Source organism: Cyrtonyx montezumae, unplaced genomic scaffold, assembly GCF_038088225.1.
Source record: "Cyrtonyx montezumae isolate F1298 unplaced genomic scaffold, pur_monq_1.0 scaffold_22, whole genome shotgun sequence".
NCBI classification, from domain to species: Eukaryota; Metazoa; Chordata; class Aves; order Galliformes; family Odontophoridae; genus Cyrtonyx; species Cyrtonyx montezumae.
The window spans coordinates 6477841-6491266 of record NW_027071959.1 but is presented as its reverse complement, the minus strand read 5'-3'; the positions used below and the strand labels follow the sequence as shown (position 1 = coordinate 6491266).

The following is a 13426-nucleotide window of genomic DNA, read 5'->3' as shown; positions in this document are numbered from 1 at the left end:
GATCTTGTACTGCTGCACCAACCAGACATGAGAACTCGTTTTCTGACAAGAGGTTTTGCTCACCTCTTCTGCAGGAATTGTAGCATTCAGACAGCACCTCCAGAATCTGGCACGAACCAAAGGAATCCTGGAGCTGAACAAAGTCCAGCTGCTGTATGAGCAGATGAGATCGGAAGAAGACCCCCTTCTGCCATCAGCTGCCCCCCAGCTGCAGGACCTCACTGCCAGCCCTGCACAGGTACCACCCTTAGCACAGCTCCTCCCATCAGGTGCGGTGGTTGGTGTGGGACAGACTAGGGGGGGATGTGGGGCTCTGGGGGTCTGATGGGAGCTGATTATAGACACAGCTCTTTCCTCCCCTCTCTGGATACTGCAGAATGGAGAATGGGTACTTGTAGCTTAGCCTTTATATTCCCATGGTGTCTGAGACAACCTTGTCAGCTTTACAAATGCAGTATTTCATTATTACTTTTAATTTGAATGTTGTTTCAGATTTAACAATTTACATCCTTCTGTTTTGGAGCTGGCCTCCAACATACATAACTTCAAAAGTGCAAAAGCTGTGTGATAAAATCTTGACTTGTGTTGTGAAAAGCCAAATAGCTCTTGCCAGTTCCCTAATAATGTGTTAGGAATGGAGCAGGTTGCAGGAACTAGGAATGTGAGATTTCTGTCAGACCCTATGAATGATACAGGCCAGCAGCACACAAGCATTGCAAGCACCCATGCTCCAGGTCAAGCCTGCTGTCCTTAAAGCTCTGTTACTTTCTGACTGCTAGGAAACTTCAGTTCTGACAACCACAACTTGTAATATTTTCTCAAGAATTTCTTGCTTGCCATATGCATTCCGCAGCGTTCAGTGTTCTCTCCTAGCACTGCCTGTGCTGTGCATGTCCTTCCTCCATAGTGCTACAGAAAGCTTTTTGTGTTCAGTTCTGAAGCTGTGCAACAGCAGCTGCACAAAAGCATGTTCAGAGGACAGTCAGTTCATTACCTCTTTTAGTATTACAGAGGACAAGCAAGTCACAAAATGTTATATATAATGTGGTTTTAGTCACAGATGTAAGCCCTTGGAATTTTGCAGCACAGATAGCTCAGAGCTTTGTGATGTTGGCTGCTCACCATGCAGTGAAAGTGATGGGTGACACTGGGACCCAACTCAAACAGCATCTATGGAATCTCTGTCAGGGGATTCCATAAGGAAAAGGGCTTAGGCAGAAAAGGTTATTCTGAGGATGAAGCTTTTCCTTCTTCTCTCTGCAGGAGGAAACACCTCAGCAGCAGGAGACTGTGGCCACTTTCCCCAGTGGTGCACGTACCCCAGTGTTAACCCGACGGCAGAGCTTAGAGACACAGTACTTGCAGCACAGGCTCCAGGTACCATGCCTTCCCAATCAATTCCAGTCAGGCACTGCATCCATGCATCTTTGGCCTTTCAGATCCCATAATTCTCTGAGTCAAAGGCTACCTTAGCAGGGAGCAGCTGAATTTGAAATTATGCTGTATGGTTCTTCTGTTGCACACTGACCCTAATTATGGAAAAATCAGACTGCATTGCTGCATTTTTCTACTTGTTCTTTTACGGTAGAGTGTTATTAAAGCTATGTGAGGTGACTGCTAATGAATACATGTTACCTGTGTTGCACCCCAAAAAGGGGATGCATCAGGATCTGAAGAGCTTCTGAACACCAGGGGCTTTCTGTTTCTCTTCCAAATTCTTTCACTTAAGAAGAAATTTTTCTATGGGCTTGTAATCATACAGTCCATGATCAAAAATGTTATTTTTCCAATGGGTGGAAGTCAAAAAGAAGTGATGTCTGTGGTTTTAGACAGCAGCTGTAATGGCAGCTTCTGAAAATGGAGGTGGATGCTTAAACTGTCATAAGGGGAAGCAATCTTCTTTTGCCTGCATTCTGGACTGAACAAATACAATTTAAAACACCACCACCTTTCTTGCAGAAACCTCCCCTACTATCAAAAGCTCCGAATACTTGCCAGCTGTACTGCAAAGAATTGCCCCGGAGTCTGGAACAGCAGTTACAGGAGCACAGGTAAGATTTCAAACTATGCAGATGGGCTACTTATCCTTAAACTCAATAGCAATGAAAGGACTGAGACAGACTTTGTCAGTTCAGGAATCCCTTGAGTAGGAAGACTTCATTTAAAAATTAAGGTCACCATCCTTTCTAAAAGAAGGGCAACAATCCTGCCTTGAGTTTGCAAATTGCGGTGCTCTGAGCTCTTTGTCAGGTAGTACTAGTAGGGTGCAGGTAGACTGAAAATACCTGCATTCTTCATTTAGTGCCAGTGTGCATAGGGAAACGTAGCAGAAAGTTACTACTTGAACTGTTGTACTCATCTTCCCCCTCGCCCTCCCTGCTGCTCGCTACGCACTGCACAATTTTATGGTAAGTCAGAACATGGCTCATGTCTTTCCACCTGCTTGAAAGCCCTGCATTCATTTAGGTATTTCCCACCTTGTTCCTATTACTTAATAACCTTACTGTGGAAAAAAAATGAAAGTAAATAGAGTTTTTCTTGCCATTGAAAAATTGGAAGTGATGATCCTTTGGAAAAGTTACTGTAGAGGAAAAAAAACCAGGAATGAATTGATTGGAAGGGTACCTTTATATTTGTTTTAAAGCAGACAAGCTTTTAATTTCCAAGTTAAAAAGCTGTGAGGTTTTTATAAGCCCATTATTTGGTAACTATTAAGCAAGCAAATAGATACTAACACATGTTAATGTTACTGAGTTTTGCAGATGAATTCCAAGAAGAGGGAAAAAAACCAGCAACCTATCTACATGCGTTATGGAACAAAAAGATTAAGGAATAGAAGTATGAAAATACAAAATGATTTTGAGAATTGCTAGGATTGCTTTATAGCTCACAGCTACTCCTGACAACAGATTGATCCTAATCAAGACCTTAACTTACAATATTGTCAGTATTCAGAGCAACTTGGTACATTTCTTCAAGACTAGGTCTGTGCAGAGAAATAACCTGGGAAACAATAGATTCTTTTTCTGAATGCTGTCAGCGTACGTCAGTAGCAGGTTTCCTATTTGGGCATGCTTTGGGAATTGGCTGGCAGGAGACCTCCCCTTTGCCATAACGCATGAATTCATCAAAGGTAGCTATGTAACCTGGCATTGTGTTGGAAACACTTCCTGTTTGTGAGGGGGTCAAAGCCATGAAGTTCTGTAAAACTTCACAGGGAGGAGTGCTGTTCAGATAGAATGAATATGGGGGAGGGAAGCTTTTTCACTTCCCTTATCAGCTGGAGAAGTACAGCTGTTCAGTTCACAAGTTCTACAGAGTAGATTTCAATAAATAAAAAAGGTTGACCTGGAATTTTCCAGTTTTGCCCATTCCTCCCTGCTAGAACTGTTGGAATGCATGCAGCACTAATATCAGTGCCTTAACACTTAAAAAGGCATAAATAATTGCTGTGTATGTCCTTGATTCAGGCTGCATCAGAAGCGACTCTTTCTCCAGAAGCAGTCCCAGCTGCAGGCCTATTTTAACCAGATGCAAATAGCTGAGAGTTCGTACCCAAGGTCAAGTCAAATGCCTCTTTCGTGCCAGGAGGAGCAGCAGCCACAGCCATCAGCGCAGCAGCAGTCATCCCAGTTCAGCCTACAGCAGGCTCTGAGCCCTGTCATGGAGCCTTCCTCAGAACAAATGCAATATGACCTCTTCCTCAGTCACTACCAGAAGGTACAGCTGGAGCCACCACTGCCCTCCCCGATCACCAGCTCTTCACGATTGTCATCACCAATTCAGGTGCAGCAGCCACCACAGTCCTTACAATTCTCCTATCAGACTTCTGAATTGCCTGTTGCCACCTCTTCTGAGCCAGACTACTCTGACCAGTGCCAGTATTCCATGGACCCAGCACAGCAGAGCAGTGTAGCATTGCCTGACAGCCAGGGCAGCTTGGCATCCCATGAGCCACAGTCAAACTATGATGCACTGACCCTCTCAGAGCTGCCTGGACTCTTTGATTGCGAGATGATGGAAACTGTAGATCCCCAGCACAGCGGCTATGTCCTGGTGAATTAATTCCATGGGTGTCTGACATGAGAGTGGAAGCCAGGACAGACAGAGAAGCATGTGAAGTTTTGGTTTTGTTCTAAAGTTTTCAACTCTTAAATCAACAAGGGAACTATAAAAATCCACCTGACCAGAAAAAAGCAGGAGATAGTTAAAAGCATGTGGCCACCAGCTCCTCTTGTTAGTGGCTGGGGCTGGACAACAGACAGTTTGGATCAGTCCCATGAAGAACCAGTTTGTGTTGAAGAGGGAGGGGAGGGGGGGGGGGGAAGTTTTAAAAGGAAGGAAATGGCCCCTTCCAAAAACTTCATAGTCTGGCAGCATTTATCTAGCTTGGAGAAAGGAGAATGAATGCATATTGCATTCTACTTCTTGGCAATAAAAGCAATAGTTTCCATTGAAATTCAGACTTGATTTGGATCTGAGCTAATGGCAAGTAGTGTACTGAGCTGAAGCAGTAGCATAAGGTGGTTTTAAAGGCAAGTTGCACTTTGGCATCCAGTTGCTGGTTAAGCTACTGATCTGGGACTGCTCCACAGTAAGTCTAGATCACCAGGCATCTCAGGCAGCCTCTGCTTTCTCCTGCTAGCAAATAAACAGTTATTTCCCAAGCCTGCCAAGGAATTCTTAATTGTTCACTAATGGAAGCTTCTGGCTCTTTGCTACAAGATACCTGGAACTGATAAAGGGCACCACAGTGATTTGTAGAGGGTGGGGCTGAGAATACTGAAAGATCAAGGATTAGATAGCAGAGAGAGAGGCTGAGAAGGATGGTGAGAAGGATGAAGAGCTGCAGCCAGTGGCACTCAGATCCACCTGGGTGGTGCTGGAAATCAGCCCTTGCTGCAGACAGACTGTTATGGAGAGCACTGTCTTGGAGAAGTTTCAATCACTGGAGAGGATCTATCTGACCTATAGCATTTTAAAAACAAGCAAACAAACAGTGTTTTGAGTTTGCAGTACGTGTTGCTGGTGGTTTATTGAGCTTTGTATATTTGGACAATTATTTACAGTTTAGATCTTAAAAACAATGAGCTTAAAAAAAAAACAACCCTGTGAAGTGATAGTGCTGTGCCTTTTTTCAGTTCTTTATCAGAATATATGCTTTTTTTCTGAAGAAAGTAGACAATGCCCCATTTATATCCTTGCTACTGCCAAAGTCCCTTCAGAGCACATGTTCCACCATGTGGAATATAATGTTGAACTTTGTTAGTGTTTCAATTGTTTGTACATATATATATATATATATATATATAACACTGAAAGTATTATAGCAATATTTAGCATCAAGAACTGCTATGTACTGATCATTTCAACAAATATGAAATTCAACAAGCAGTTGTGTCCCCAGAACTTTCAGTCAGGAGATGCTAGTCATAGCAGGATTGTTTAGGAATCTGCAGAAAGTTTAGATCTCTAATTTGGGGCTTGTCTCAGGTCTTAAATGTTGTAGGATACCGCCTATCTTTGTCCTATAGATGAAGTTTGTAGCTAGACAGTTTCAGTCTTTTTCTGAGCAAACTTTAAGCACAGTTGCAGATTCATTAAAGCACAAAGAACGCTGGAGAAACTGTGCTTATGGCACAAGTACAGAGCACCACTGTTTACTGAAAAAATGTATCTGGAATTTAAAGTTAAATTTAAGACTTTGACACGACAACTATGGTGTAGTCACCAACTATTCTAGACAAATACTCTAGTGTTTTTACATAGTGTAGCAAAGCACTGGGTTGAACAGATAATGGGAGGAAGAAAAAGTACTTCTGATCTCTAGCTCTTCAGTGTATGTCTGGTCATAGATCCTACTGAGCTAGAATAAGGAGTTCTCAAAGCCAATCTCTTATATTTCACCAGAAACGTGAACCAGCCAGCATTTACAGCAATAAGACCACATTCAATTGTGGAATAGACTTCAGTTACTGCACTGTAGGCTTTGTGAAGGAGGGAAGGGTTTCACAACTGACAGAAAGTACCTTGTTTCCAGGATATGACAATTAGAGATGTCATCACTGTCACTACAGAGCCTACTCTGGTACTGATCCAATTGTGCAGCTGAATTCAATCCTAAGTGCTCAGCTTCTACCTCTGATATCAGAATGTCTCTCAAGGCATGAGCAAAAGAAAGTTTTAAGGAACAGGGATCACATCCACACAGAATTCACTTTCTTGATACAAGATAAAGACAGCTGGAAAGCTGTTTAAATAGCTGAGATAAATAGTCACATTTCTTTTTGAAGTGAATTTGCACAATTAAAGCTTTTTCTGACAGTGTAAATAGCTGCAGAACACAGAAACCTCTGTGCCCCCCTGAAGTGACTGACAAAATGACAGGAAACAGATAAGAAACACCACAGCATAACATGCCAGGCATTTCACTATTGCAGAAGACAAAAGGAGGCCAAAGTCCTTTCTTTTCTCTCCTTCTTTTCTATCCTGCAGTTCTAAGATCAGACAAGTGCTTAAGGAACTACACAGCCAAAACTGTTAGTGGGACACGCACAGCTGTGGCAACAGGTTTTACACCAGGAGCTGGGTTACTGCCATGCCTATATAACAACTTCCCTCCCTGTCCAGCTCCACAGTACCAGACATTTTAGGATTCAAAAATAAGAATAATTCTGCTCTTAAGTTATGTGACTTGTTTATCAGAATGTGCCAATGAGTCTAAGCTCATCTGAGCTTTGCTGTACTGCTAAGGGGAAAGCTACAGAGTTTTTGAATATAGTTTAGACTGTTTCCCTCAACCACCATTCTGTTTAACATTTTGTATAATTTTCTTTAGCCAATTAGAAAAAAAGGTTTCTAAAGCCTTTTAATACAGCAGAGTACCCACTGGGCACTACTCCACAGTCATACTACTTAGCAGTGGTTCCTTTGTTCAAATCTGTTACATCTAACATTAAGAGAACAGCGTACACTACTGTTAGAATAATTATTAGCTTTATTATCTTGTATTACAGGCTCCTTTGAAGAGACTTTGGTGTGATGTAGATGGGGTAAAATTTCATATGGAGGAAAGTGCAATATGTGTGTGTGTGTGGGGGGGGGGGCGTACATTCTTTAATGTATTTTTTTAAGGAGTTAGAGGGTTTAGTCTCTGCTTTGGGATAAATGCACTAGTATTGTGAGCTCCAGTTTGTTAAGTTCATCTGTAGTATTTACACACAATTGATATACTGGACTCTGTAAAGCAATTACAGTGTACTGATACAAAATAAAGAACACATAACTTCATTTTCAAATATGTAGTGAGCTAACATGGTTTCTGATGCTCTGTGTTCTTTAGTGGGCTCTTCATATATCATGGTATGGTTATTTTTTTCTCTGACACACCAAGCTTCAAATCACCAAAGCAACAACAGCAACAAAAAAGCACCTACTGCAAAGGCTGGATTCTTTAGACTGAAGTTGGCTTTGTGTTGTTTTAACACACATGGGGTAGTTGATACTACTAACTCTTCAAGACAAGTGGAGAATGCATTCTAAGAGTTTCACAAAGAGAAGGAAAAAATTACACCTCTTTATTGTCTGCTTTACTTTCCTGAGCATGCTTCCAAAATGGGCAAGGTCAATGATACATCAACTTGCAACTGAAAGAGAAAAGATATTATCAAAACCACTCTTAGTTTTATTATTGTTCCACATCAGTCGGAATAAGTTACCCAAGAGGTGATGCAAAAGCAGTTTAATGTTAATCATGTAATGCTAATCCCTAGGAACACTGGGAAGGTTTAATGCTGAATAAAGAACAAGGCAATCTATGGGACAGTGCAGTCCCAACTGTCTGATCACTGGTTTCCCTACACAAGAGAATGAGCCTTAACTCAGGATAGATTATTTTTTCCCCACAAATCAAAGTGTGTAACTGGACAATGCCGCACAGATTCTGTAGTCCTAGCCCCATGGAGGACAGCATGCAGGGAGCACAGCCAAGGAGGTCAGCCTGGCACTAAGGGCTGCATGCTGTGACAACACAATGCTGAGATTTCTGATGACTCAGCTTATTTTTCTAACAAGATTATCGGATTCCATGTCTGAAGGGGAGGTCAGATAGCAGGCAGCTCATGTTAAAATATGATGAAAAGAAATTTCTAATTGGGTAAATCTCACAGGGAATCAGCTGTGAATTAGGAACAGAAAACCTCAAAGGAATAAGAAGCAGGAAGCAGAGCAAATAAATAAGGCAGATTCAGTCACTAATGCAGGAGCCAACAGGGGCACAAGGAGCAAATAATATTGGCACTTGTTTTAGCACAGCAGAGACAATGGGACCAAGGCCAGAAAGGAGAATGAAGAACTGACAAACTAATGTAAAAACATTTTACCTTATCCAGAAGAAGATATAATTTAAACAGTGGCATTGGACGGCACAGAAATAGGTGGCAGGAGACTAAATCCAGAGCTGAGATGTGCACATGAAGACACAATAGCAGCCCCCTCTCCTCACTGCTAGCAGCTGTGCATGCTCACACCAGGTACACCAACAAAGCTATCCGCTGTTAAGGAACACTGCCCTCCAGCACAGGGTGTGGGAAGCAGGAGACTACTGTGTGTTTGAAATGGACACTACAAAATCATCATTAACAGGTTATATGGGAATGCTGGAGCTGTTCTTTTTTTAATCCAACCTCAGACTGAAGCGTACGATGGCAGCACCACATGACAGTATTGGAGTGCCCAAAATACTCTAGCTGAGCCCAACCTGCAAAATCACACCACTAGACACCGATTTGCCTATGTTCTTGGACATTTTAGGTATTAGGAAAGGCTATTCAGGGAAAACAAGACTCAAAAACTAGATTTCATCTTTTCATCTTATTTCAGGAATTATATCTTACCATTTCCAGCAAAGATCCAAAACAATATCCCTGCTGAGAAAGCTCCATTTCTCATACAGTTGCCACTCAGCGTTAGGAAAGGATTTAAAAATGGTTGCTTTGATAAGAGATCCCCATGTTCAAAAAGATTCTTTAATGGAGAAATTTTCTGCAAGGAAAATGCCACAACATGGTTTTAGGTAACAGTGCCTGCTGAACTGAGAAAATAAAGGCTATAGTGTTTTGGTAAGAAGCCCTGTGGCGTTGATTTACAGAATGGAAGCAAAATGAATTACATTTTAGAAAGCTAATAGTAGATTTGACTTCCAGATTCTCACAAATGGACATTTACTTTGCTGAGAACTACATGCTGAGCATGGGAAAGGTTGGTTGCACTTAGGAGCTCATGAGCTTGTCTCCTGAAAGCTGCAAGAGCAGGGAGAAACAGAGCAGACAGCTGCCGACGTCAATTGAGTAAATAATACTGTGTACCAAAATCACCTGGGTATGCATTACCCTTTCAGCTGTTCTGCAGGGCTCTCAGGGAAGCCCAGGTGTCTGCTTGCATGGAAAGTACTGCACCAGATCCAGCAAATATTCTCTAAGACATCCACTCACTAAAAAAAAAAACAACAAAAAAACCAACAACTTAAGCCACTCAGATCTTTTTGATTGTTTGTTTTTGGAAGTACAGTATACAGCAGCACACAGCTTATTTAACAGTACAGTGACACATGTCAAATGGTGTTTGCAGCTAACAACACATTAATCACCTGGCAAGGCCACATCACTGCTTCTTTGGGCAGTCAGGAGCTGAGAGCCCTGAGGGCTCAGGGCAAGCAAGCATGCCCAGCTCTGTGCACATCAGTCCCTGGGGTGCTGGGGGCCTGCACTTTGCACACCATGCACAGAACCTGGCTCTAGCTTCTCTGCCAGCATGTACTATGAGAAAACAGAGGAGGACATTAATATCAGTACTGCCAATTAGTGGCTAAGCCCCATTAGTGCTGTTCATATCACAGTAGCTGCACAAAGGGCTGTTGTAGAGATGACGAATTATGGACAGGGATCAGGGCTCTGAGATGAGCCAGTGGCATGGCCATGTCCTGACTGCTCCCTGTGCCAGGCCACCCCTGGGGCTGTGGCCATGCCAACCTATCCGCCCAAGCCATGCTGCCTATAGGAAACTGAGGGTAATTTAGCACCGAGCCAAGGAAGGTTCTGAAGCACTTTAACTCTTCTGCAAACTGAGCAAACTCTTTCTCAGGAAGGCAGAGAGAGCTTGCAGAGCTCCTGATGGGGACAGAACCAGCACATCCCCCTTTGCTGCCAAGAACACTGGCCTCAGCCCCACGTGCCCCACAGGCCTAGCACAGTGGGGCCACTAGGCTGGAGGCCACCCCTGGTTGTCATACACTCACATTCCAGTGCCAAGCTGCTGTTCAATATAAAAGGCCCTGACCTCCTCTCAGAGCCACAGCGAGCTGAGCTTTGGCCCTCTGGTTAATCCTGGTCCTTAACCTCAAGCTCCACAGACATGCTTGTGGGCCCCACCACTTCACCTCGCCCTATTAATGTTTATTTAAAGTAATCACATATTTGAAGACAGGCCAAAGCTCTGACTCAGCACTGCCTGCCTAAAAAGAGAACAGATGTGTATCAGTGCCCCAGAAAAATTTATGCTAAGTGCTGATGGCTGACAACAGGCTACTGCATTTAGTGCTCCACACAGGAGGGATGTGAAGAGACAACACCCTGAGAGCACCTCACTGATGGTCAGCAGTCCCAGCACCAGCCATAGGGCCACGGAGCTGCCCCTGAGAAAGTACCCACAGGACTCTCACAGAGCAGACAACAGCTAACATGTATGTTGCCCCTGACTAAGAGCTAGGAGCTGAGAAATAATAAAAAGGGCACTAAATCCCTATTTTTGCTATATTTTGAACTTGCCACATAGAGCCTTGGCATGATGCACCTAGATTGTCTTTCCCCAGAATATCTGTTCCAGAATACTAGTCTTTAGAAGGGCTGATTTTTACATCAATAGTTTCTTGTAAGCCACAACAGCATTTTTTTTTTTTACCTTCAAAACAATTAACAGTAAATTGCATAAAAAAAAAAAAAAACAGGAAAAATTCAGAGGGGAAAGCAGCTTCTGGCAGCTTTATTGTATCCCTCTGTGGCTCACTGTTCTCATTTGGATCACTAGGGATGGGGGAAGCCCATGTTATGAGCAGACAGACTTCCTGCACCACACAGAGCTGAGATATCTGGCTACAGAGCAGATACAGCGCTTAAACAAGGCTCAGCATGGACAAAGGCAAGGCTGGGCTCTCTGCTGCTGGTAACACAGGAGCAGAGCCTGGAGGCCTTTTGTCCAGCAAGAAGTGCATTTGCTTCTAAACATGTCCTCAGAAGATCATGAGTACATAGCCTTAATCAACACATTGCTTGTAAGCAACATGTTGTTAGCAAGATGGAAGTCCACAGTCACTCCAAGCTGCACCCATTACTGCTGCATAAAGGCTCAGGAGAAAGCACTTCATCAGCTCTGTTCAACTAACACCAGCATATGTTCTTCTGGAATGGAAGCAAATAAAGATGTACATACCACCCCTCCCAAATGCAAAGACTGACATGGAGTGGAAGCTGTTCAAAACATGTGAGGGTGGGGGGGTCTTCCTGTCTTATAACCTGAACTTCTCACTCCAGGCAGTTTTGAAAGAAGCTCGATATGGGAGAAGGGAATAGCATAAAGAACAGATAGGAAAAAGTTGAACCTCTGCCACATGGGCCAGACCTTGTGCCTTCAGGCTACTGGGATACATTGGAAGCACATAATCAAAGCTGAGAATCCATTTAACTCTGAGGTATTTAATTTTGTACCAACTGTGCACCTAAAAGTGATCTAGCTACTCATAAACTAATGCAGGGAAACCATTTCATGAAATGATGAGTAAACCATCATTGAAGGGAATGAGACTGTCACCTATCAAACCAGGGTAATGATATTCCAGCACAAGGTGACTGAATCATCACTCTTACACTAAGAAAAAATATATATAGAGATTTTTTTTTGTCATATGTATATGACAGAAAACCCAATGGTGAAAACACAAGTGTTTGGAGCAAGCAGACAGCTCAGCCTAAAAAGCTGGAAAATATATGTTCCTCAGCAGGGAACTGTAATGTATTTCCCCTTTTCTGTGCCAGAATTGGAGTGCTCAGCCAATATAGAATTAAACGAACCTGGACAACGCAGCTTCCTGAGAAGCATAATTAGCTGGTGGCTTGGAGTGCTCTCTAATTCAATTAGCAGCACCATTTATCAGAGCCAGCTGAGATTTACATTTGCACTTGCTGACGTCAATGTGAGACTTGCAGTGAGCCCCAGAAGCCTCCAGTTCAGCAGGAGCGAACTGAACTTCTGGGGTCATTTATTTTCCAAGAACAAGAGCTGTAGATTTTTCTTATTATTACTTTTATTTTTAAATGCTCCTTGCTTTGCAACCACTGAGCTGCAGACCTGAAATCTACACTGGTTGCTTCCTTTGCAGCCCAGTTCAAAGTGACAATCTTCTGTTCTCTCCACCATTTTATATAAAAAAAAGCATCATTTTCACAATGCTTTTACACTTACTTCATAGGTAGCAGAGGGCACTTCCAGCTCACTGTAGGGAAGCAGATGCTGGATTTAAGAACTGCATCATTTAACTGAGCTGATATGGGGGAAGCTGTTATGGTTTTATGATTTTTGTTGTATTATTGATATTCTACATCATAACATCATGTGGTGTATTGGGAGTTAAAGAGTTAATGCTCCAGCTCCGTTGATCATCAATAGTTCTGGGTGTACCTGTCTCAGAAGAGAAGAAGTACATTCCCCCCGAGGACTGCGCGATGCTTTGCATTTCACGTATTTACGCCCAGAGGGAAAGATAAAAACTGTCAGCGGTCACGGGACTCTCTCTTCCCTTCAGGACCGAGCTCGGCAGTGGGTGTTTGTTGCAGCCGTCCGCCTTCAGCGTTAGCGTAAGGCTTTTGGTTTATCGGACACTCTCTCTCTTGCTCATTTTATTTGATTCATTAGCCTCAATTCCAATTATATTGTGTTATTTTGCTTTCTGATATTTAGTAAATTAGCTTTCCTCCTCAGATCATTGCCCCTGTTTTGTTCCTAGGCCCATCTCCCTTCTCCTTTTTCCCTTTCCCCCTTCCCCGGGGTGTGGGCCTGTGGGCCCCCTGCCTCAATTATCACGGTACCGGGTCAAACTGTCCCGCAAACCGTTGACAGAAGCATACACTCAGAGATGTGCACAGCCTAGCTCATTGCATGAAGTTCCTGATGCACCTTCACTGACCCTAACCACAGTCCTTTGCATCATGCTCTGGGAAGACTTCTCCACACAGATCCACTAGCTCTGGAATTCTACCAGCTTACCAGTTTCCAGCAACTAACACTGTTACAAGCGTATGCCACTGCTGCTTGCCTGTAGCTAAGCTACCCAGGTCAGTCAACTTCTCAAGTCTAAGAGATTATGCACTACTTAGAT

The 13426-nt window shown here is 43.1% G+C and overlaps 1 protein-coding gene across 2 annotated transcripts in view; it reads left to right on the top strand.

The window, feature by feature from the left end:
- Nucleotides 1-4297, top strand: part of SIK2 (salt inducible kinase 2) — a 38413-nt gene extending 34116 nt beyond the window's left edge. Inside the window, exons 12-15 of one of the 2 annotated variants that reach the window (XM_065738599.1) lie at nucleotides 75-238; nucleotides 1264-1377; nucleotides 1960-2051; nucleotides 3471-4297. In XM_065738599.1, coding sequence (XP_065594671.1) covers nucleotides 75-238; nucleotides 1264-1377; nucleotides 1960-2051; nucleotides 3471-4065 — 965 coding nt within the window. In that variant the 3' untranslated portion in view covers nucleotides 4066-4297. The remainder of the gene's footprint in view (nucleotides 1-74; nucleotides 239-1263; nucleotides 1378-1959; nucleotides 2052-3470) is intronic. The other variant, XM_065738600.1, reaches the window with a different exon arrangement.
- The last annotated feature ends 9129 nt before the right edge of the window (nucleotides 4298-13426 follow it).